The sequence below is a fragment of the Lygodium microphyllum genome, chromosome 7, assembly GCF_053477565.2.
Source record: "Lygodium microphyllum isolate KBCC chromosome 7, Lygodium_microphyllum_v1.1.10, whole genome shotgun sequence".
Lineage (NCBI taxonomy): Eukaryota > Viridiplantae > Streptophyta > Polypodiopsida > Schizaeales > Lygodiaceae > Lygodium > Lygodium microphyllum.
Window position 1 is genome coordinate 87,186,069 of NC_141141.1, and position 25,293 is coordinate 87,211,361.

At 42.8% G+C, this 25,293-nt stretch overlaps 1 protein-coding gene across 2 annotated transcripts in view; it reads right to left on the bottom strand.

Annotated features, from left to right (window-relative positions):
• CLUB (TRAPP II complex TRAPPC10/CLUB) overlaps window positions 1–25,293 on the bottom strand; it is a 163,450-nt gene that overhangs the window by 78,479 nt on the left and 59,678 nt on the right. For both annotated transcript variants that reach the window (XR_015691343.1, XM_087681576.1), the window contains exons 6-8: window positions 8,697–8,860; window positions 7,664–7,753; window positions 7,265–7,426 (exon numbers count right to left, since the gene is read on the bottom strand). Coding sequence is in view for 1 of the 2 variants with exons in the window: in XM_087681576.1 (XP_087537702.1) it covers window positions 7,265–7,426; window positions 7,664–7,753; window positions 8,697–8,860 (416 nt within the window). In the remaining variant the exon portion in view is untranslated. The remainder of the gene's footprint in view (window positions 1–7,264; window positions 7,427–7,663; window positions 7,754–8,696; window positions 8,861–25,293) is intronic.

Below are 25,293 nucleotides of genomic sequence, written 5' to 3' on the forward strand. Positions count from 1 at the left end.
ACTATGATTATCTTCGGAGGGCGTCACGTGGATAGCTTGTTCGAGGATTGCCAGACATAGTGTTGAGCCAGCAGCCATGCGTCTCCTGCATTCGTGGGAAGCAGCATAGGGATGCGATTCCCAACAAAGCTTTGCGGCGGTCTACTTCCCCGATGGAGCTTGTATCTACGGATCTTTGTGGCCCTATGCGGAACAAGTCCTTAAAAGGGAGCTCATACTTCATGTTGATCGTAGATGACTACAGCAGGATGACTTGGGCCTATTTCTTGGCGTCGAAGTCGGAAGCTTTCTCCCACTTCAAGGATTGGATTCTCTTTAAGGAGAACCGATCGGGCCAGCGATTGAAGACCTTGCGATCCGACAAGGGTGGTGAATTTGTTTCTAATGAGTTTGCTCGTTTTTGTGCAGATAAAGATATTCACCAAGAGTTTGCTAACACCAACACTCCTCAAGAAAATGGCATTCTTGAATGAAAGAACCGAAGTGTGATCGAGATGGCGCACACCATGATGGAGCACCGACAAACACCTCAGTTTCTGTGGACCGAGGCTGTGGCTACTGCAGTCCACATCCTTAACCGATCCCCCACTTCAGCCGTTGATGGGATGACACCTTTTGAGCCTTTTTTTGGGACTAAGCCCGATGTTTCTTATTTTAGGGTTTTCGGATATGATGCCTATATTCACATTCCCAAGACTCATCGTGATAAGTTTGAAGTGGCTTTCCGAAGATAGGTGTTTGTTGGCTACAGCTCTCAGTCCCAAGGCTATCGTTTGTATGATCCCGTCAAGCGGGATGTATACACAAGTCGAGATGTGCGGTTCCTGGAGGTTCCGGCCATAGCAGCGGGTGAGGAGCATCCCGTTCTTGGAGATGCAGGGGAGAGTTGGGCTCCCGAGACAATTCCTTTGGAGCTAGCGCCTTTAGGTTCCGATTCTGTTTCCGATACAGAGTCTACTATTCCACCGGTCACCCCGAAGGAGTTACCACTGGTGGATATCCCAGAGTCTTCAACTGATGGAGAGAGACGAGGAGAGCCGGCCTCCTCCTCGTTGGGCCCATGACACACTCCGAGATTCAAGGATTGATGGGGTCCCTGAGGAGTAGGGACCGCAGGATGGTCCACGGCGGTTACGGAGGCACCAGGCACATTCTACGTAGCTTGTTTGCTCTAACTATTGTTTGATGACCTGTGTTATGCAAGATCGAGAGCCCACCTCCGTGAAGGAAGCTTTATAGTCCACACCATGGAAGAAAGCTATGGAAGCCGAGTTGGAGGCTATTGAGAGGAATGGCACTTGGTATCTCGTACCTCGCCCCTCGAATAAGAAGGTGATTGGCGTCAAATGGGTCTTTAAGACCAAGTACCTTAGCGATGGTTCTTTGGACAAGCACAAGGCTCGTCTTGTTGCTAAAGGTTTTGCACAGCACCCAGGGATTGATTGTTATGACACTTTTGCCCCCACTGCTCGTATGGCGACTATTCGAGCTGTTCTTGCCTTGACTGGCCATCGGCGATGGCCTGTCTATCAGTTGGATGTGAAGTCGGCCTTCCTCAATGGTGATTTGAAGGAGAAGATCTATGTCGAGCAGCCTCTTGGCTTTGGATCTTTAGATGGGCAAGTCTACAAGTTGAAGAAGGCCTTGTATGGCCTCAAGCAGGCTCCGCGTGCATGGAACGAGAAGATTGACTCGTTCCTTCAGTCACAGTTGGGATATCGGCATTCCAAGGCCGATCCGCAGCTTATGTACACACTTCCGAGGCTGGTTGTGTGCTTTTTGTGTTGTATATTGACGATTTGATTGTCACAAGTGATCATGCATAGAAGGTCAAGGAGACGAAGGCATCTTTACATCAGGCGTTCGAGATGACGACCTTGGGTCTACTCCACTTCTTCTTGGGCCGTGAGATTTATCAATCTCAACGGGGGCTTTTCATCTCTCAGCAAAGATATGTATAGGAGCTCTTGGTTTCTTTTGCGATGGAGGATTGTCGGACCATTTCTACTCCTATGGATCCGAACTGGAAGGCCACTTCACATTCAGATTCTCTCTTGGCAGATGCTTCCCGCTATCGTCAGTTGATTGGATCATTGATTTTGGCTCCTCAACACTCATGTTGATCTTTGTTTTGTTGTTGGTCTCTTGGCCAGGTTCATGAGTGAACCTCAGACGGTGCATTGGCAGGCTGCCCAAAGGATACTTCGGTATTTGCGGGGGATATCTGACTTAGGGATTCATTATCCAACAAGCATAGATGGTTCAGATCTTGTACTTGCAGGTTGGAGCGACTCGGATTGGGCTGGCGATGTGAACCACAGGCGGTCTACTACAGGCTACTGTTTTACCTTGGGTGAAGGTATTATCTCTTGGAGTAGCAAGAAGCAGCCCACGGTAGCCCTTTCGTCTACTGAGGCAGAGTATCGGGCCACGTCTTCCACCACATGTGAGGCTGTGTGGCTTCGGAGATTGTTGGAGGAGCTTGGTTGCCCCCAGACTCGTCCTACTTTTCTCCAATGTGACAATGAGAGTTGCATTGCCTTGGCACGGAATCCTGTTTTCCATGCCCGGACGAAGCACATAGAGATCAAATACCACTTGATCAAAGAGAATCTTCTAGATGAGACCATCATTGTGGAGTACTGCAAGACGGAGAACAATCTTGCATATTTGTTTACGAAGGCGCTTCCCCAGGCGCTACTTCGAAGACATGCCAGATTCCTCAGGCTTCTGCCCCACCTAGACCCTGAGAGGGGATGTTAGCGATTATCAGAGTCTGGTCTAGTCGGACTGATACGTGGCACTCCAGTCGGACTGATCAGTCGGCTACAACCTGCTTTTTTGGGCGCATTATTTCTGGCTATTTATAGCCGATATTCTGCACAGTCTTCCACACTTTCTGTTTGCATATTACAGGCTGGAGATCATGCAGACTGCAACGTACTTCGAGGTGAACAGCAGGTTGCATCGTCGAGGTGGAGACACGTAGTCCCGCGCACTGCACCCATGTACATATCTGCATATCTTTGTATACAGCACACTTTATACAGCAGATCTTCATCGTCCACTGTCTCTTTCTCTCTCTCTCTTCTCTATGCGTTCACTCTCTCTCTCAGTCTTGGTCCCACGCTTCCGCATCGCTGCACTCTGACAATAAATCCATATTTATTGGCTACAGTTTGGAAAGCAAGGGCTATCCCTTGTATGGCCCACGCACAAAGAAAGTTCTTGTCAATAGAAATGTTATATTTGCTGAAAATCCTGCATTTTCTCATGATAAGTTTCAAATGCCAGCCGCCCATGACATTGGTGATGTCTCTGAGAGTCTCTTGCCACTTTCTTTGGAGTCCGTGCCTAGTGTAAATGGCCAAACAAACATAATAAAGTAAGCTATTGCTGCACTCTATGCACCTAAACAGCATGGTATTGATGACAGTTTGCCACACGCAGTGGAAGATGCAGTATAGCACGAGAGGGCTAGTGTAAATGCAACAAAAGCAATCCCAAGATGACTGTTACAAACTCTCCAGGAGAGTAAAATGGATGCTCCTTTAGCTCAATGCACTAGTAGGGCTGCTAGACATGTAACATATGATGTAAGGGGAGCCCATTTGGCTGATTTTACGGAAGTAGATGATTGTGATGAGCATGTATTTATTAGCTCACTGTTGGATGATGATGAGCCTACTTCCTTGGACAAAGCTCAGCAATATGTATATTGGATGCAAGCCATGCAGGATGAGTTAGACTCTATTGCCACTAACTCTACATAGGATCTTGTGGATTTACCACTTGGCATGAAGGCCATTGGCACAAAATGGGTTTTTAAACTCAAGCGCAAGGCTGATAGTACCATTGACAGATACAAAGCACGGTTGGTAGCAAAAGGCTATGCACAAAAGAAAGGCATAGATTATGAAGAGACTTTTGCTCCTACACCCCATATGAATATGGTGAGATATGTAATTGCTATGGCTACAAATTATGGTTGAAAGGTACATCAGTTGAACATTAAGACAGCATTCTTGAATGGGGATTTGCATGAGGACGTTTATGTGTCACAATCTCCAAGGTTTGTGGTTAAGGGGAAAGAGCACATGGTATGCAAGCTAAAAAAAGCTCTTTATGGTCTCAAACGACTTCCTTGTGCATGGTACTCTAAAATTAATGCATATTTGGCCAGCAAAGGGTTCAAAAATAGTCCAATTGCTCCCACTCTATACATTAAGAATGAAGGGGGAGACTTGCTGATTATCATTCTTTATGTAGATGACATGCTGCTCACTCGACCTTCAGAAGCATGAATTGCAAATTTCAAGGTTGAATTGAAAAATGCATTTGCTATGTCAAATATGGACTGTCTACACTATTATTTGCGGATTCAATTCACCCAAAATCAGTATGTTATCATCATGTCATAGTTACAATATGTGGATAAGTTGTTACATAGGTTTAATATGCAAGATTGCAAACCTATGTGCACTCCTATGAAACCACGCTTAACGCTATCTATGCATGATGGTGAAGAGATGTCTAATGTTGCAATTTACAGCCAAGTTGTTGACTCTTATTTATCTTTGAAACACACGCCCTGACATTCAATATACAATATCTCAAGTGAGCAAGTATATGCATAGCCCACGGACCATACATTGGCAAGTTGTTAAGTGGATTTTTAGATACTTGCAAGGTACTCAATCACATACATTATTATTTTCCACGAGAAAGACTTGCAATTATAGGCTTACAATGACTCAAATTGGGCTGGTGATGCAAACACTAGGCAATCTACTAGTGGACATTGTTTCTTTCTGGGCCGTTCATTGACTTTATGGCTAAGCAAGAAACAACCTATAGTGGCTACCTCGTTCTGTGAGGTTGTGTTCAAGGCAACCTTCACGACAACAGTGGAATGTGTATGGTTATGCAAATTGTTGGCTGATCTACATTTATCATTGGAGAGTCCTACACCCATTCTTTCAGATGGTCAAGGTACTATTGCAGTGGCACGAAATCCTATGTTTCACACTCGCACAAAACATATTGAGGTGCATTGCCATTGTGTCAGAGAGAGATGCTATGCAAGAGAGATCAGCTTGATGTATGTTCATACATAGAAAAATGTTGTAGACTTTTCACAAGTCCTCAAACTTGCTACCCCTTGGTGATTGATCATTCCTGTACCACATTGGCACTGCAGGGGGTGTTAGAATTTGCCAATTCTATGGGCAATGCCCAATGTTTTAGTCTTCAGTTCCTTTACAGTTCTTAGTGTGAACACAACTAAAGTTATAAGTTGTGTCACCACTCTTAGAGTTAGTTTTAGATTCAGTTAACTCTAGTTGAGTTAGAGCTAGGTCTATCTTAGACCTATCTTGTACCTTTCATTCTCATTCTTTCAATTCAATAAGTACACTCTACTATTTTGCTTCAGCACACTCATTGTTTCTCTTTTCTCTCCTCCATAGTTGACTATCATTTTCCAATATCACACACATCAATACGGAAATATAGTAACATTCTAGTGACAAAACAGCTCATAATGTGGGGGCAACAAGTGCCACAACTAACATGATTGTCAATGATTCATGGGAGGGAGAAAAGTGCCTAGTGGTCCTAAGTGTTTTCACACATATCACTAACCAAATATGGTACTATTCCTCACATGGCTGTCAATAGCCCATGGGTCAAGTTTGACCCTTTTCACCACCAAAGTGGGTCGACTCTAGTAGGGTGTTGGTGTCGAGGTTAAAACCCGTCCCATCACCTATGAAAACAGCATGCGTGTGTCAGGAAATGAACCCTAAGAATCGGAATTTCTAGCACCACAAATGAGAACCCTATGACTAACATAATGTGTAGAGCATATGACTCAATGCAACTAACAAAAGAATGGATGAAATGATAATGCACTTAATGAATAAATAATTGCAATGAACAAACCAAGTACATGCAGTGTGATATAAAGGATGCTCAAGTAGTGGAGGGCTGTCCAGCAGACATTGTCTCTCAATGGAGAAAACTGAGAGATGCTGGAGGACAATGTCATACTTTGGCAGATGCCAAGACCAACCAACCAGCCCAGAGCTGGATGCCGCATGATGAAGATGATGAACCTGTATGTTTGCAACTTGCTTCAACATTGCATCTCATAATCATAGACTACATGCAAAATTGAACAGCGATGCATGCTCACCAAGTTCAATCAACTCAAGCTGCGTGCCAATTTCGACAAGGTACTTTTGTATTGCATGCCTTCAACTGCCTCGGACACCATTGCTACTTCAAGCAATGCGCCTTTGGCTACAGCAGTATATCAACTTATTCTCTTTCATTCATAGATTAACAAACAACACTTCACATTTCTAAAGTTCTATGGTTCTATTAGTACTCCATTGTCTTTATCAACAAAGGTTTGCCATGGCCATCAAGGGACAGCTTCCAAAGCTCTTTTTGCCAACATGACTACGAGGAGATTGCATGCAAGTTTTGCACCACCGTTAATTTATCTGCTTTGCACATTGCATTCTATCAGGTCTTTCCATTGCACCTCCGCCAACTTGAGATGAACAAGTGCCAATATCCCAAGCACATGTACTAGGCAAGAGTTTTTCACCATATCCACCACTTGCTTGCACATGCCTTCAATGTCCACCTGTGACTAGTAGCATCTAATACTACCCTATTCAAGAGGAAACTCAACCCATCGAGCATGAACCCTCATGGCCCTTTAAGATTCTGGTGGTTTTGCACATTTTCCATGGCATGTGGTAGAGAGCAATTGTTTGATACCATGAAACATGAAATCCAATCTACATGGACAAGCTCCGCTAACACATTATTGTGACCAAATGCAAGTAGGGACACCCAAGCCACCAGCATGTTAATCACTTGTAAAACAGTGTTTACAGGTGTTCAGCTTCTTGTGTGCCTCTTGGAGGCTTGGATAAGTCTGACCAATGTGTCATGTGTCAATTCAGATATCATTGTTAGAATGTGGTGTGAGATCAAAGTTCCAAGCCTTTGTTTTTTCAAAGCAACCACTCTACCGTGCTGATTTTGTGTTTTCAAGAAAAGATACTATACTAATAAACACCTGGGTTAAAAAAACAAAATTATATTGATTTGAGTTGTGAGGCCTTTTTACCTTGCTCATTTGTTTAATCCATTCAGACTTGAGTCAAATACCATAGCAAGTCGATAACTTTGCCTGAAGGACCAACTTCTACTCAAAGCTAACTGCCAAAAACCAGTAAAAACTGACCTTTGTTCTTGCTAATGAGTACAAGTCTCCTTGCAGCCGATAGAAATCTTTTTCAAGTTCCAGCGTTCCCATCCTTGAGTTGAACCTCTCAACAGTCTCTCTGACGAGCACCAAGCATGCAGATATGACCCACACATCCCTTAAGCAGAATGGCAAGCTTCTCTGCCTCCATGGTCAAGTAGATTTGTAAGCAAGTGAAGTAACAAATCATTTAATGATGCTTGGCTTGTAACTAAGTGCAATGTGTGACATGCAAACAGAGGCACTTTCCATATTTGTACGGTGCAAATTACATAATTTTCCTGCTGAAAGATGTTATCCAATGCTCAAAGAGACCCCCATTATGATTTTCTATTTTGAACTACACTAAAAGAAGGTTGGGTGCAGTTAGACTTCCACCTCCTTATCAGAAAGAACTTTTGAAAACGAGAGAATGAATGAAAATCCTCGAGCAGCCACCTCTACCGGGCGATTTAAACGGAAAAGCAGCTGCAATCCAAATGAGAACTCGTAGTTAAGTTAAAAGCGCCTAAAACCTGATAGGTTTAGCAATGTGCCAAGAAAATATCAAAACATCACTGACCTCAAGCACACCATACTTCATAGTTAACCTTCAATACATGTACCAAAGCATTCAACCATGAAAAATGAGGGAAAAACCCTTACACCTCCCCCGCTGCTGGTCACAGCAGTACTTTGTCATTCACAAATATCAGGATTAAGGACAACCAACCAAGATTCCCACAATAGATTCACACTGACAGACCAAACCCACCCTAGGATCTTCTATAATGACTAACATGGTGCAGATATTACAGTGGCAATGTTCTACAATGAAGCTCACTAACAAACATTTGCAGAAAAACTGCCTGCTCTATATCAGCAGCACGTTATAGAAGCATTGATATACCAAGTGTTTAAACCCCTTTATCTATCAGTAACTACAGATAAACTGCTAAAAAGATGCAAGATACATGGTCCATCTTCTCCTTGGACTGCAAAGAAATTTTCAGACCTAGCAGAACAAGACAAGCATGATATATGACTTTGCAATGCATATAGGATTAAGAAAACTGTACAAATTCTTGTTTGCTGGTTGACCATGGATAGGAAAATCTGGCTGATTTGTTTTAAAAGCAGCACAAACATCAGCCTTTCTAGAAAATACAAGATTTGTTTGGACAATAGGCTCCAAGACTGGTTACTAAGGGCCTTGATGACGCACTTCAGTGATTAACAAACTTTTTATACTGGTTGTGAAAGATGATCCCAAAACTGTCCTATACTAACTGCCCAAGCAGGTGATTCGGACCTTGAATGATGCTGGTTCCAGCACAGTCCATAAACAACAACAACAAGACATTTCCCAACCAACACACTCAAAAGGCCCTTACATTCCTAACAGGACTGCCTTCCAAGAGCTAAAACATACCTGTGCTTGACGTGCAAATAGAAATTGCCTGAAATCGAAGTCTTTGATGGTGTCTCCTTCCAACACTTGACTCAGAGGCTTCCGGTTTGCATCTAAGATTGCAGCAGAATCATCACCAGGGTCTTGTCCACCAAAATCCCTTTGTAGTACCATTGGAGAATTGACTGCAAGCAAGAAATACAGAAATGCAAGCTCAGTCACATGTAAATGACACCAACGTTCTGAAAAAGGCTAATAGGGAAGAGCAAAGTACGTACAGTCTTGAAGGAAACATGCACATTTTTACAGGGGGGTATATGTTTCATACAACCAGCAAGGGTAAACTCATGCTCAACAGTTTGTGGAGCACCCCCGGCACACCCCCCACCCCCCCGGGTGGCCGCCCCACAAACCCCCTAAAAAAACAAAACAGTACATTCAAAAATCAAAGGGAGTTGTACTGCTATCCTCATCAGATTATATGTTATCAGATGTCCTCAATATATTTATTCACCCATTCTTAGGTGTTTTGGGATGATATAATATAGCTTGTTTTTTCACTTCTTAGAGAAGCATCATATTTCCTAAACATGACCTGCACTGTCATAGTTGCCTGAGATGGAAACATTTCAGCCTGAAATGTTTCAGTTCCAAAACACATTCGCCATTTTGGGCAAGCAGGGTTTTTACCCAATTTCATGACAATGCTTTATTGTGCCTCACTACATGCAGATTCTGCCCTCTTTCATCCACTCTCAACCCTCTTTCTCAGCTGATCGCTCTCCTTACTTGCTGTTTGCTTTCCCCCCCTTTCACATCTACTGCTGGCAACAGCCGTAAACCCTGCGTCCCTCATTCTTCGGCTTTCCAACCCTTTTCCTTTCCTGTCCACACTATTTGTAGCTCTTTACCCTCAGATTTGCAGCTATTTTTTTAAGTTTCCAGCGAGCAATCCCTCTCCTCTCTTCGTCCTTTGCTATCCACATTGGTTTGAGCTAGTTTTCCCCAATTTTGCTGCTGGTTTTGTCTATTTCCAGCAAGGTACAGTCATAGTGAAGGATACACTTTGGAGCCACATGTGCATCATTAGCAACTATGGAGCTACCGGTGGCTCAAAGCAGTGGGAATACAAGTACTGCCATATGCACAGGGAGCATTACAAGAGTGAAGGATCATCTTGCTCGTATTAGTGATAAGGATATTGGTAATCGCTCTCATGTGCTTCATGCTGTGTTTGCTAGTTTAAAGCATAGTTCCACTCGTATGTCGTACAGTACAGTCCATACCATACAATTCATATTGTACACTACGGCACATATCCGTACAATTTCCTACCATAAAGCGAGACTTTCTTGGCCACAATGTTTGCCGTGTCTCCCTACATTCCTACACATGTCTCCCTGTGTGGCACTTTTAGGGGGATGGGAAGCCTTGGATACTTCAACCCACTCCCTTTTCCAGCTATGCACTCCTCCCCCAACCCCCCTTAGATTCCATCTAGCTAGCAGCCCTGTTTGATTGTTGACCCCTCTTTGACTATTTGGCCCTTCTCTCATCTACAAAAGATGCCCCTCTCCTCCATGCTTCCACACCAAGTCAACAAGCATTTGCCATTCTCTACCTCTCTTGGATCTTGAATTGATTTGTGATTCATAAAGCTCTAGCCTCTCACTCTCTCCTCTTTCCCATAGCCTATCAAGACTCAAGGCTCAAGCCTCTCCCATCCCCTCTATCTCACTCTTGCTCTTTCAACTTTACCCCAACCCTCTCCCTCTCTTTCAAGTTTCAAGACTCAAGACTCAAGCATCTCACTCTCTCTCTCTCTCTCTCTTCCTCTCCCCTGGGCCTCTCCATCCGTCATCAGCACCATGATTTGTGAGAAGCACGAGGCCTTCAATTTGCACATGATCCATGTGGAGAGGGACACAAAGAAGTCCAATTCCCACCATTGGGCGTGCAAATATTGGGGAAAGTGCCATACAAGTGGTGCAACCCGGCTTCTCCAACATCTTTCCAAGACGGGGCACAAGTTACTCCATGCAAGGAAATCCCTCAAAACATCACGGATGAGATTCTCGCCAAGATGAGATGGGGATCCACAAGAAGAGGAGGAAGTGGCGTACCGACACCAACTCCTATGCCTACTAATGAGGAAGCATCGAATGTGGGCGCATCTTCAACCGATGTAGGAGAGGCCTCTAGCATTGGTAGTGGGGGCTCCATATCCACATCCAACTCCAGCAAAAGATAAAGAGTGGAGGCTCATGTGGCACGGGAGAGACAATCCTCTCTCTCTCAAGCTCCGCTCATGTGCGTGGATCGGTTGCCTTTCTTAGAGAAACGACTTGCGAACATTAAAATTACATGTAGGGTGATTGAGTGCAATCTTGCATTCAATGTCCTAAAGCAAGAGCAATGGAAGAAGATGGTAAAAGCCATTGGCAATGTGTGTCCATGTAAAGGATGAGCCGGTGTCACATACAAAGACATGAGGACAAAAAAGATTGATGAAAATAAGGAGAGGATTGATAGAGCCCTTGATCCCATTCGAGCCGTATGGATAAAATATGGTTGCTCCATTCTCACCAATGCCTTTTAAATTTGTTTCACTTTCTTTCATTATAATTTATGCATAACTAGTTACTATCTATCTCCCTATTCTCTCTAGTATCTATCTCAATTCTCTCTTTCCTCTAAACCCCTATCTCTCTTCATTCTTAAATCTTGAAAGTTGAAGCTTGAAAGGCTCAACTCTCTCTTTCTCTCTCTAACCTCCAAGTATTGTTTGTTACTTGTAATTTGTGGTGGGCCCCTTGAATGTGGTGCAAGTGGTTACCAACAATGTATCAAATTGTCGGGGTGCTTGGGCCGTCTGGTTGAGGCCAAGTTTCCCACAATCGTGTGGACTCCATGTGCAAGTCATTGTTTGGACTTGCTCATGGAGAACATTGGGAAGCTCAAGTGGGTGAAGAGTGTTAGAGATTGGCATTCCCTAAATATGCAGATGCAACAGATGCTAGGCAAATGTAGCAGGTGCAGCAAGCAGTCCACATGGCAATTGACGTCAGGACGTGACAAGCTAGAGACACGTGGCAAGTCGGCAAGCAATCCAACTGTGCAATCGAACAGTTTTTCCATCCAATAACACAACCAGCCTGCATTATTTTGGTGCATCATTAGTGGCCTATTTATTGGCCCTTGTCTTCACATTCTTTCTCAGTTGTGCTCTTAGTTTTCAGGCTACAGACCGTGGAGACTACCCTCGAGTTTCTCAGAGAGTGAGATCTTCGAGGTAGAGACATACGTAGACATTCTCTCTGCACCCATATATATATATATATATATATCTCCATGCTTATACAACATTCTTGATTGTAGATTTTATATGTTTCACTGTCTCTTTCTCTCTCTCTCTTTTCTCACTGTTCACTCTTTGTCTTGGTCATACACTTCCGCACTGCTTCAATCTGACATGGTATCAGAGCATTGAAGGACTATCCAAGGGTGGACCTACCTAAAGAGAAGATTTCAGCACAACACAAGGCTGCCTTTTCAGTGTTCAAGGGCGAGCAGGAGGGCTACGCATTAGAATAAGGTTAAGGAAAGTGTGGGCATGCAAGAAAGGATAAGATTTGTTGAAGCTGCTGCAGGTTTTTGCTATTGCAAAAGAAAGAAGGCTGCATTTTGGGCCTTCAAGTGCAGATTTTACCTTTTAATTGCCTCCAACGGGTGAAGGAGCGGGATGAACAGCGAAAAGCCCTAGCAAGCTGCATTCACACAATCAAAGGGAGTTCCTTTTTTTGTTTTGTGCAAGCATTGTACGTGAAGATGTCTTCTGAGGTCGAGACAGAGTTTCAAACGATTGTGGACCAGAAGGTGCCCTTGTTACCGGCTCTTCCATCAGATCAAAAGCTCAATGGCAAGAATTACCACATCTGGCAGGTCATGATACTTGCCATTTTGGAGTCCTATGATTTGGCGAAGGTTGTTACGAATGTTATTCATCATCCTTCTTCATGAGATGAGTCTAGACTCTCTTCTAGTAATAAGGTGGAGTTGCCAAAGGCTGAGGCACATTGGGATAAACTCAATGCTCGCATCTACTCATATTTATCTCTCTCATGCACACTATAGTTGTTATCTCTCATATTGAGCATTTGACAGTGGCCTAGGAGATATAGCTAAACCTTGATGAGATGTACAATCATATAACCGTCATGAAACGAGTTTCTTTGGAAGTGCAGATGAGGACCATGACTGTCAACAAGTCATCTTCTATGCAGGAGCATATGAACAAGCTGAGGCAGCTTCAAATGCAAGTACAAATCCCACGGAAGGTTATCACTTCTAAAGACATGGCAATAACTCTTCTTTCACAGTTACCGCCCCACTTCAGTGGCTTTTATTCCACCTTGATTGCCTCAGGGTAGTCTGAGACTCTTCAGTGGGAAGAGTTGGTTCCTATGTGTTGGGTGTAAAGGCCATTTACGCTCTTCCGTGTATATAATACTTCACACACATGAACTCACCCTAGCGGGTGTAAGTGTATACTACCCTAAGTATAAATACATTCCTTTATTCTTTGTGTGTACCACACTGGTATACACCTATCCGTCGACTCACTCTCACTCTATCTCACTGTTCAACATTGTTCAATTCTGAATCATTGAGCACCTGGATTAATGTGCATGATCTTTGTTCTCTCTATATGCTTCCCCTTCACCTCCACAAGCTAGTACCAGAGCCAATGGCTCATGTAAGCAAGCAATCGTGACCGGTAGCTACTATTGCCAATGCAATCGTCACCATTGCGACCAACAAGCGTAACAGTCTATCGGGCTGTAAAGGAGTAGGCGACCAAGTAACAAACATCAGCAGGCGAACACTGCAGTTGACGAGCGCCAGGCGACACGGTGAGGTGCAAGCGAACAAAGCAAGCAGCTGACGGGCACCAGGCAACAGGGGCCACACGGCACAATGGGCACCTAATGGGCACGGAAAGCAACAAGGGCCACGGCACAACGCATAGCTGACGGGTGTGGCAGTCGACAAGAGTCATGCAGCCGAATCAGGCATCGTCAAACTTGACGGGTCAACGGACCCGTCATTCCGTGGGTCTTCTTTTTTTTTCTTTGCAAAAACCATTATTTTCTTCAAAATCCTTTTTTGAAACTCCTTCCTCTAAACAGAGGTCAAGTGCTGGAGGCACAAAACTCAAATTTGTGCAAATTTGAACCTGGAAATTTGGGGCTTTTTCCAAATTTAGTGCCAAACACGTGTCAATGACTCCTAATCCATAAATTGCAGACATTGAGTGCACGGGTCTTAGAAATTTTGGGGATTTTCAGATGCAAGTGAAATTTTTTACTTGTTTGAGCCAATTTCTTGGAAATTGTGCACTCTTGGACCCCGAAATTTGGGGCTTTTGCAGAATTCGTAAAATTTCTGCAACATTAGCTCATACTTGATGCTCAAGAAGATGTATTGATGCAAACGGAGCAGATTCACTACAAAAATTTTGGGGCTTTTCACATTGGTGATGCATTTTGAGTCGATTTGAGACTGGACAGTGAAATTTGCAGCAGATTCAATGCTAAGTGGGAGTCTTTTGAATTTTGGATGCTTCAAATGTTAAAAAAGAGCAGCTTCTCTTGATACATGTATTGTTGAATACACACTACATAGTGAAACAGTGGTAAATACAGCATTTGGTTCATTGCATTTGGGAATTCTGGTGATGTATTACTGAAGTGGGAGCTGTCTTTGAAGAAAAATGTATTAGTTTTGATTCATGTATATGATGTAATCAATACTTGAGACATAAATTGCAGCTAAACATCTGCTTCTTGGACACCTTGGAAGTACAAGAGTGTGTACTTGTTATTACAATTCTGCAACCTTGCTATTGGCTGAAAGCATTCAGCCCTTTATTGTAGTTGTGTATTGTTGAAGATGGCTGGCAATGCATCTACATTTTGACACAAAGAATCTCTTTGAGGTTCATAAATTCGATGGTAATGGTTTTGATCTTTGGAAAGATCGTATGCAAGGTATACTCTTTCTAAAGGATTGTGATGATGTTTTAGCAGAACATAAGCCTATTGCTTTGTCAAATGAGGATTGGGCTAAAATGAATAAAAAGGCCATTACTTACATTAAAATGGTTATCACAGATGATATCCTGGTTTATATAAAGGGGCTTGATACTGCCTATGTAATTTGGGAGAAACTCAAGGCTACTTATGAGAATACAACTCCTGTCAATCAGGTACATCTCATGCGGAAGTTAGTCAACTTGAAGATTGATGAGTCCAAGCCTACCTCAGAGCATTTAAATGCTTTCACTGGTATTATGAGTCAATTACAAGATGCAGGTTTGCCAGCTTTTGATCCTAAATTGAGGGCTATCTTCTTGCTCATGACCTTGCGAGAAGCATTGGTTGTGACATTTGATGGTGTGTATGGTTCTATTCTCAATGAAGAGATTAGATGCAAGGCAAGTGGGAAAAACAGTGGATCAACCTTTAATGTAAAAGGAAGAACTGAAAAAAGATATAATGTTGCAAATAAAAACAAAAATCGCAGCAAGGAAAAACGGCAAGATGTAACTTGTTATCAATGTGGTTGCAAAGGGCATAAAAAGCCCAATTGCATGTAATTTAAAAAAGAACAAGAAAGCAAGAAGCAGGCTAATGCAAAAGGCAAAAAGAATGACAACAATGGCAACTCTACCCCTAAAGAGATAGAAAAGGTAAATTTGGTATCTAGTGTTGTTATTGAGGAAATAGAAGATGATAAAGATGCTGATTTGCTGGTTGCATTTTCATATCCGCTTGCTATGGCAATGGAGGACATGCATATCACTAAAACAGATGTAATAGATGCTTTGTTGTTAGCTCATGAAGGTTTGTCACAATCGTGGATTGTTGACAACGATGCTTCTTTTCATGTGACTCCATCTCTGGAGCTTTTTTCTACTTATATAGAAGGTAATCTTGGACAAGTCTACCTTGGCAACAATCATGCATGTGATATTGAAGGAATGGGCACCATAAACCTAGCTCTAGAAAATGGTCAAGAATTGATTCTTCATGATTTTAGGTATGTACCTAGCATCAAGAAGAGCTTGCTTTTTGTTGGGCAGCTAGACAGTAAAGGTTACTTCACTACTTTTGGTGGTGGTATGTGGAAAATACAGAAAGGATCTATGCTAGTCACTAAAGATGGAAAAAAAGGAACTCTGTATTATCTCTACCTGCAAGGCACTCCCTAGAAAGTTTGTTGCAGTTGTTAAAATAAAGTAGTATTAAACGAGAGTGTACAGCTCCTTACAATCCATCATCTAATGGTGTGACTAAGCAAATGAATGGCACGTTATGTGAGAAGATTCGGTGCATGCTATCTACAACTAATCTCTCACAATCGTTTTGGGGAGAGACACTTAAAAACACGGTGCATATTTGCAATTGATGTCCACATCGTGCACTTGAAAAGTGGCATCCCCGAAGAGGTTTGGTCTGGCAAACCTGCTTCATATGGCCACTTAAGGATCTTTGGATGTGAATGCTACGTACATGTTCCTGTTAATAGCAGAATCAAGCTTGACATGAAATCTCATAGAGGCATCTTCATGGGTTATGGAGATGAAGGTGAAATGGGCTATAGAGTTTGGGTTCCAAGCATGAAAAAGGTGTTACGCAGCCGGGATGTGGTATTTAATGAGTCAAAGCTACTGAAATATGTCACATCTAATGACTCAAACAAAAAGAAAGTTAAATTTCAATATGATCAGTTACTTGAGCAGCCATCAACCACTGAAAATTCAGCTCCTTTTTAAGCCAATTATGACAATCAACATATCATTATTGAACCAGATGAAAATGGCTAGCAAGGGGATGCTGAACATCAGCTTGAGCACCAAAATCAACATGCTGAAAATGAATTACAGCAGCCTGAAATTGTATTACAGCAACCTAAACATGCAGTTCAGCAATCAAACAATGAGGTCATCGACATTCCCTTGGATGTGGATCCATTACTTGATTACACAAATCATTAGGTAAGAAAGTCTACACATGTCAGAAGACCTATACAAAGATGTGATCCTTCTTTGGACTGCATTTTGCTCACAGATGAAGGTGAGCCTCTTACGTATAAAGAGGTCTTATCATGTGAATTAAAGAAAAAGTGGGAACTAGCTATGCAGGAATAAATGAAGTCATTGTATCGGAATGATACTTGGGATTTGGTTACATTGCCCAAGGATAGGAAAGCCATTCCCAATAAATGGGTCTATAAAATCAAATGTGTGGATGGCAAACCCAAATACAAAGCCAAACTTGTGGCTAAGGGCTATACACAAAAGAAGGGCATTCATTTTCAAAAAGTGTTTTCTCCTGTTGTCAAAATGACCACTCTTCAAGTGTTATTTGCCATTGTAGCCTCTATGGATCTTGAACTTGATCAAATGGATGTTAGAACTGCATTTCTGCATGGTGATCTAGAAGAAGAGTTATACATGAAACAACCCAAAGGCTTTGTTATACAAGGAAAGGAGCATTTGTTATGTAAGCTTAAGAGAAGCTTGTATGGTTTGAAATAGGCTCCTAGACAATGGTATAAAAAGTTTGATGCCTTCATGCTTTCACATGGATTTAAAAGTAGTGTAGATCATTGCTTATATATTAAGAAAGCTGATGATGGAAGCCTTATTATACTTGTGCTTTATGTGGATGATATGCTTATTGCTTTTAAGCATAAAAGCCAGATTAATGCATTAAAAAGACAACTGTATTCAGTCTTTTCCATGAAGGATTTGGGTGCAGTTGAACATATTTTGGGCATGCATGTAACACGAGATAGAGAGCAGTAGCTCTTATTTTTCTCACAAGAAAAGTACATCAGCAAAGTACTTGATCGTTTTTCTATGGCTGATGCTAAGCCTCCTTGTGTACCTTTTCCACCTTATCTTAAGCTTAGCAAAGCAGATTGCCCAAAAGATGATAAGGTTGTCAATACTATGAAGGGTGTTCCTAATGCTTCAACTTGTGGTTCACTCATGTATGCTATGGTTGCCACTAGACCTGACATTGCTTATGTAGTGAGAGTTGTAAGCAGGTTCATGTCAAATCCTGGCAAAGCACATTGGAAAGCAGTGAAATGTATCTTACGGTACCCTAAGGGCACACAAAGAAAATGTATTTGCTATGGCAAGGGTACGTTTGATCTGCAGGGGTATCGTGATGTAGACATGGCAAGTGACTTGGATACTCGCAAGTCTACTAGCGGGTACATCTTTACCTTGACTGCTGGGGAGGTTTCTTGGTGCTCTAGATTGCAAAAAATAGTAGCACTCTCTACCATTGAGGCTGAATACATTTCAGCCACTGAAGCTGCAAAAGAAGCAATTTGGCTTGGTCGTTTAGTCAAGGATTTTGGGCTGCCCACCAAAACACCTATACTTAGATGTGATAGCCAGAGCGTTGTATGCCTGGCTAAGAATGCCATGTTTCATGCACGTACCAAACATATTGATGTTCAGTATCATTTATCAGACAGGTTCTGGATGATGGTCTAGTCACCCTGACTAAGATCAAATCAAAGGATAACCCTACATATGTTCTCACGAAAAGTCTTGCAAAGGCTTAACATGAGGATTGCATTAGACTTGTGGGAGTTGGTTAAAGGTTCACTTCGGACCTTTAAGTGGGAGGTTGTTGGGTGTAAAAGCCCTTTACGCTCTCCCGTATATATATTACTTCACACATGTGAACTCACCCCACCGGGTGTAAGTGTGCCATATCCTAAGTATAAATACATTCTTTTACTCCATAAAAACGCGGGGCCATTTACAGGTTGTCGACTTTAGTGCAATGGATCTCACAGAAGGAGATTAAGATGTCCTCTATTGAATCCGCGAGAGGCGAGAAGCAGTGGAGACGGTCTGTCTTTTTGAGAAATACCTACCTACCAGCATGCTCACGATACAAATCCACCTTCTTTTGCATCTTGTAGATGAAGTGGAGATTGCTGGACATGTCCATACGCGATGGATATTCTTCTTGGAGCGCTTCATGAAAACCCTTTTGTGTGTATCAAACTGGTACACACCTATCCGTCGACTCACTCTCACTCTATGTCACGTTTAACACTGTTCAGTTCTGGATCATTGAGTACCTCGATTAATGCGCATGCTCTCTGTTCTCTCTCTCTATCAGCTTCCGCTTCACCTCTACACTATGGTCTTGGACCAAAAGGAGCAATTCAAAAGGAACCAATGCTTCTAAATTTGAGGCCTTGGTTAGTCTGTCCTCTCGGAAAAAGAGGAAGGACCAAAAGGAGGAGGACAAATCCAAGAAGGACAAAGAAAAGGAATACACTTATCACATCTACGGCAAGATAGGTCATTGGAAGAAGGATTGCCTCGACAAGGGAAAAAAGCACGAATCTTCAAAGGATTCTGGAGCGGTGGTTGCTCCCTCATCAACGATTTGCCTCCACTTGGAGGTGGTTGAGGAATCGACCCTAATAGTTTTAGATGCTGCCTTGACAACCCCATACACATAAGAGTGGATTGTTGACAGTGGTGCCTCATGGCACATGACTCCTTCTTCAGCAGGTGTTACTCATTTGTGACCTTCGCCTCACCAAATTCTCATTGGTGATAGTTCATCTATTCCTATTTCGGGACAGGGTGACATGCATATTATTTCAAATGGGCAAGATGATACCCATACATTTGAAGTGCTTTATGTGCCGGCCTTGGGATACCACATCCTTTTGGGGCACAAGATTTGTGCCCTCGGCCCTTGGTCAAATTTGATATGGATTCTTTTCGGATTCTTGATCGCGGATCGACATAAGTTCTTTCTTCAGGTTATGAGGAGAATGCAGTCTATAAGTTGCGGTCTTCTTTTGCCTTGACTTCTCTTCTTCTTACCTCACAAACTCAGTCCCAATTTTGGCATGCTCGGTTTGGCCACCTCAACTATGATTACCTTCAGAAGGCATCAAAGGGACAGCTTGTTTGAGGTTTGCTGGATATTCTGGTGAGCCGACAGCCTTGTGTATCCTACATCCATGGAAAGCAAACTCGTGATGCTATTCCTAGCAAAGCTTCGAGGCGGTCTTCAGAACCCTTAGAGCTTGTTTCTACCAATCTTTATGGACTAATGAGGACAGAGTCCCTATGAGGGAGCTTGTATTTCATTCTAATTGTAGATGATTACAATAGGATGACATGGGCTATTTCTTAAAGTTGAAGTCACAGGCTTTCTTTAACTTTAAGGATTAGTTTCCCTTTAAGGAGAACTGATCGGGCTAGAAACTGAATATCGTACTATTGGAGAAGGGTAGAGAATTTGTTTCTTATGAGTTTGCTCATTTTTGTGCATATCGTGATACTCACCAGGAGTTTGCCAATACAAACACCCCTCACAACAATGGCATATTGGAGTGGAAGAATCACAATGTGATCGAGATGGCCCGTACCATGATGGCGCATCGTCTGACACCTCACTGTCTATGGGCTGAGGTTGTGGCTACTACAATTTACATTCTTAATTGATCCCCTACTTCCACTATTGTCGGTATGACCCCTTATGAGGCATACTTTGGGTCTAAGCCTAGGTCTAAGCCAGACGTTTCTTATTTCAGGGTTTTTGGGCATGATGCCTATGTTCACCTCCCGAAACCACAGCGTGACAAGTTTGAAGCGGCTTCCAAAAGATAGGTGTTTGTGGGTTATAGCTCGCAGTCTCAAGGCTACCGATTGTATGATCCTGTTACGGGGTATGTCTACACGAGTCGTGATTTTCGGTTCGTGAAGTTCCAGCCTCAGAGGGAGGTGAGAAACACCCTGTTCTTTGGGATCTCGGTGATAGTTGAACACTAGCAATTGTTCCTCTGGAGCTTGTGCCTCTTGAGGACACTTCTTTGAATGAGGAGCTTAGTTCTCAATCCCCAGACTCACCGATTGCACTGTAGCCGTCAGTGGACCTTCTAGAAACTTCAACAAATGGAGAGCGACGAGGCGAGATCCACCCTCCTCCTCGTTGGACTCGCGACACTCTTCCTAATGCAAGGATTGAGGGGGTCCCTAACGAGTGGTAGTCGCAGGATGGCCCACAGTGTTCTCAAAGGAACCAAGCATACCACACCGAGCTTGTTTACACTAATTACTATTCGATGACTCACATAATGCGAGATTGGGAGCTCACCTCCGTGAAGGAGACTTTACAGCATAATCATTGGTGGAAAGCGATGAAGCAAGAGCTTGATTCGATTGAGAGGAATGGCAGTTGGTATGTTGTGCCAAAGCCTCCTCATAAGAAGATTATTGGAGTCAAATGGGACTTCAAGACCAAGTTCCGCAGTGATGGTACGTTAAACAAGCACAATGCTCGCCTTGTTGCTAAAGGTTTTGCACAACGCCCAAGTATTGATTTCCATGATACTTTTGCCCTTACAACTCAGATAGCTTCTATTCGCGTAGTTTTTGCATTGGCTAGCCATAGGAGATGGCCGGTCTATTAGTTGCATGTAAAAGTCTGCCTTCTTGAATGGGAGTTGAAGAAGGAGATCTATGTTGAGCAAACCCCAAACTTCGGTTCTTTGATGGTAAAGTGTACAGGTTAAGGAAGGCTCCCTATGGCCTTAACCAGGCTCCCCATGCTTGGAATAAGAACATTGACTCGTTCCTCCAAGAGAAATCGGCGGGTTTCAACATTCCAAAGACGACCCCTAGCTTTATATTCACACCTCAAGTGGAGGTTGTATGTTGTTTGTTCTTTATGTGGACAACTTGATTGTGATAGGTGACCATACTGAGATGGTTGAGCAAACGAAGGCTGCGCTTCATGAGAAGTTTGAGATGACGGATATGGGACTTCTTCACTTCTTTCTAGGTCATGAGATCTATCAAACTCCGAGAAGGATCTTTATTTTCCAACAATGGTATGTACAGGAGCTCTTGACTACGTGTGAGATGGAGGGATGCAAGTCTCTTACGACTCCTATGGACTCGAATTGAAAGGCTACAACTCATTTTGATTCTTCTTTAGCGGATACTACCCATTATAGGCAGTTGGTTGGCTCCTTGATCTAACTTCTCAATACTCATGTTGACTTATTTTATGATGTAGGTATACTAGCCGAAGTCCTAAGTGAACCCAAAATGGTGCATTGGCATGTTGCTCAGAGGATTTTCCGGTTCCTACAGGGGACTCCTGATCTTGGGATCTATTATCTTGCAAGTCCAAATGATGCAAACTTGATACTTACAAGATGGGGTGATTCAAATTGGGTTGGCGATATGGATCATCGGAGGTCCACGACAGGTTATTGCTTTACCTTGGGTGTTGGTACTGCTTCATGGAGCAGCAAGAAGCAACCAACCATTGCCCTCTCTTCAACTAAGGCGGGGTATCGGGTGGCATCTTCTACTACATGTGAGACGATGTAGCATCGCACACTCTTGGAGGAGCTTGGTTGCCCATAGAGAGATTCTATTGTCCTTCAATGCGACAACGAGAGTTGCATTGCCCTGGCCAGAAACCTTGCGTCTCATGCTCGGATAAAGCATGTTGAGATCTAGTATACTGCAAGTCCAGATGATACAAACTTGGTACTTACAAGATGGAGTGATTCAAATTGGATTGGCAATATGTATCATCGGAGGTCCACGACAGATTATTGCTTTACCTTGGGTGTTGATGTTGTTTCATGAAGCAGCAAGAAGCAACCCACCATTGCCCTCTCTTAGACTAAGGCAAGGTATCGGGTGGCATCTTCTCCTACATGCGAGACGGTGTGGCTTCGCATGCTCTTGCACAAGAAGTATGTTGAGATCTAGTATCATTTGATTCAGGAGAAGATTCAAGATGAGACTATTTCCCTAGTCTACTACAAGACAGAGGACAATCTTGCAGACTTATTTACAAAGGCGCTTCCTCAAGCTTTACTTCGACAACACTCGAAATCCCCTAGCCTTCTGTCGTGTCCAATATTTGAGATTGACATTTCCTAGATAAGCAGATCCAGCAGGTGCAACACACAGTCCACGTGGCAGCTGACATCAGCAAGTGATAGGCTCAAGACATGTGGCACGTCAATCAGCAACTGCTATCAAACTATGCAATCGGACAGTTTTTTCTATCCATTCGGCTACATTTAATGCAGCCAACCTCCATTATTTTGGTGCATCATTAGTGGCCTATTTATTGGCCCTAGTCTTCACATTCATTCTCAATTGTGCTCTGAGTTTTCAGGCTGTGCAGACCCTAGAGACTGCCCTCAGGGTTCTCAGAGAGTGAGATCTTCGAGGTGGAGACATACATTTAATGCAGCCAACCTGCATTATTTTGGTGCATCATTAGTGGCCTATTTATTGGCCCTAGTCTTCACAGTCATTCTCAATTGTGCTCTGAGTTTTTAGGCTGTGCAGACCCTAGAGACTGCCCTCAGGGTTCTTAGAGAGTGAGATCTTCGAGGTGGAGACATACGGAAACATTCTCTATGCACCCATGTATATATCTGCATCCTTCTTCACTGCAAATTTTCTACATTTCACTCTCTCCCTCTCTCTCTCTTTATCTTGGTCATACGCTTCCATGCTGCTTCACTCTAACAAAGAGGCTAGTCCACAAAGCTACATCAAATGTCACCTTCTTCACGGTAAAGGTAAAGGTGCTTGCAATGTATCATGAGCATAGCACACTCGAGTTGAAGAAGCCTTCTTTGACTCAGTTTACTTACATGTGGTTGTTGCTTGAGGACCTTTATGACGTGCAATCTGCCTTGCGCCACCAAACAGTGGTGTCCACTATGGAATGAGTGGGATGAGCATGAGATAGAGGAGGCCAAAGCCATGTAACACTTGTGCCTTAATGAGCAGTTTTGGCAAAAAGTCTATACTGATGTCATTGCTGTGACTCCCTTTTATAGGGTGTTACGTATAAGTGATTGCAAGGGGTCCACCATGGGCCTTCTTCTTCACTTCTTTAGAGCAATATTCCTAGAGACACATGCTTACACGGTGATCACAGACACAACATGCACATGTTCTAGCGATAGCAGAGAAAAGATGGACATGGATGCATGAGCCCATCCATGGTTTTGCACATTGGTACATCCGGCCTACAAGTCGCCAATGGTCATGGATGATAGAGAGCTGTGTTTGAACCAACTTGCTTATTTGACTCATTTAGTCCCTACAAATTACCACAATGTAGTGCTAGAGGAGCTGGGATGCTATGCAGATCAGAGAGGGTATGTGACTTTTGATTCTCGCACTTATCAGAGGAGAGTTACTTTTGAAGACTTTATTTTGGTGGCAAAACTTTGGATACGCATTAGAGACCCTTGAGCTCTTACCCATGAGAGTCCTTGCTCAAGATTGCTCTTCGAGTACATGCGAGAGAAACCACAGTACCTATTCTCTCATTCACACAAGATTCACAATCGACTTAGCACACAACAGTTAGAGTTGGTAGACTATTGCCACACTAACTTACACATGATGAGGGCTATGATGAGCATGGGTAGTCCAAAGTAGATAAACACTTAACCATAAAATTTATTTTATTTTTTTTAACTTTAAAGTTTCTACTTTACAATTTAGACTTAAGCATTTACAATCTTATGTGCATTGTGTAGGTGAATATTGATCCATTCAACTTGACGGGCGACACTCTTCCGAGTGTACATCGAAACGTGGATGAGGAGATGATTTTTGCGGAGCTCTATAGAGAGCTTATAGTGGCAAATACTCGTAACACTCGCAATCAACGTGCTCATGGCCAGGAGTTCAAATAGGTGGTAGCAAGAACATAGCCATCCGGCACCCTTTAACATGGAGGAGAGGTAGTTTAAGTGGCTTGCAAACTAATGTAAGGTAGGGCTCTAGTAGCTCACATCTCGTGCCTCATAATGATATTTCTCCCTTATCTACATTGTCGACACCTAAGGAGCCATTATTTGATGATGATGGTAACCTCATCAATGAGGATGAGTTTGAGAGTGTCTCATAATCCGATACCAAGGAGTCATCTTCAAATTCTCTTGATAAGCACTCAAATGGTTTTGATAATGATGATGATGATGATGATGCCTCATCATAGATTCATAGGTCTCTCTCTTTTTTATATCTACTATCATTGTATCCACATGCATGCTGCCACTATGATGCATTATCCATCGACCATGACTAGACTCTAGTTGTATCGCATGCTATGCACAGTCTATGCAACCGCAATGGCTACCCTCATGTATACAGTATTCATCTTATTTTGTAATGAAATGGCTATTTCACTTTAAACATGTGCATTTTTATTCTATCATATAATGACTTATGGTTTTTTTTAATCATGTTTTTTTCGTACTAATATTGTACCGTATCTTATAAAATCATAAGGTACCATTTAGTACTGCATTTAATCGTACCATATCGTATCGTACCTTTGATACCTGACAACTATGATTTAGAGCATTGGAGGCGGTTCACCTTCTGGTCAATGTGGCAAATGAGGATAATACTCCACGGCAAAGTACACATCCTATGATTCCATCTCCTGTAGGTGGTAGTACCCCAAAGATTAGTAGAGTGTACATAGATGTTGGT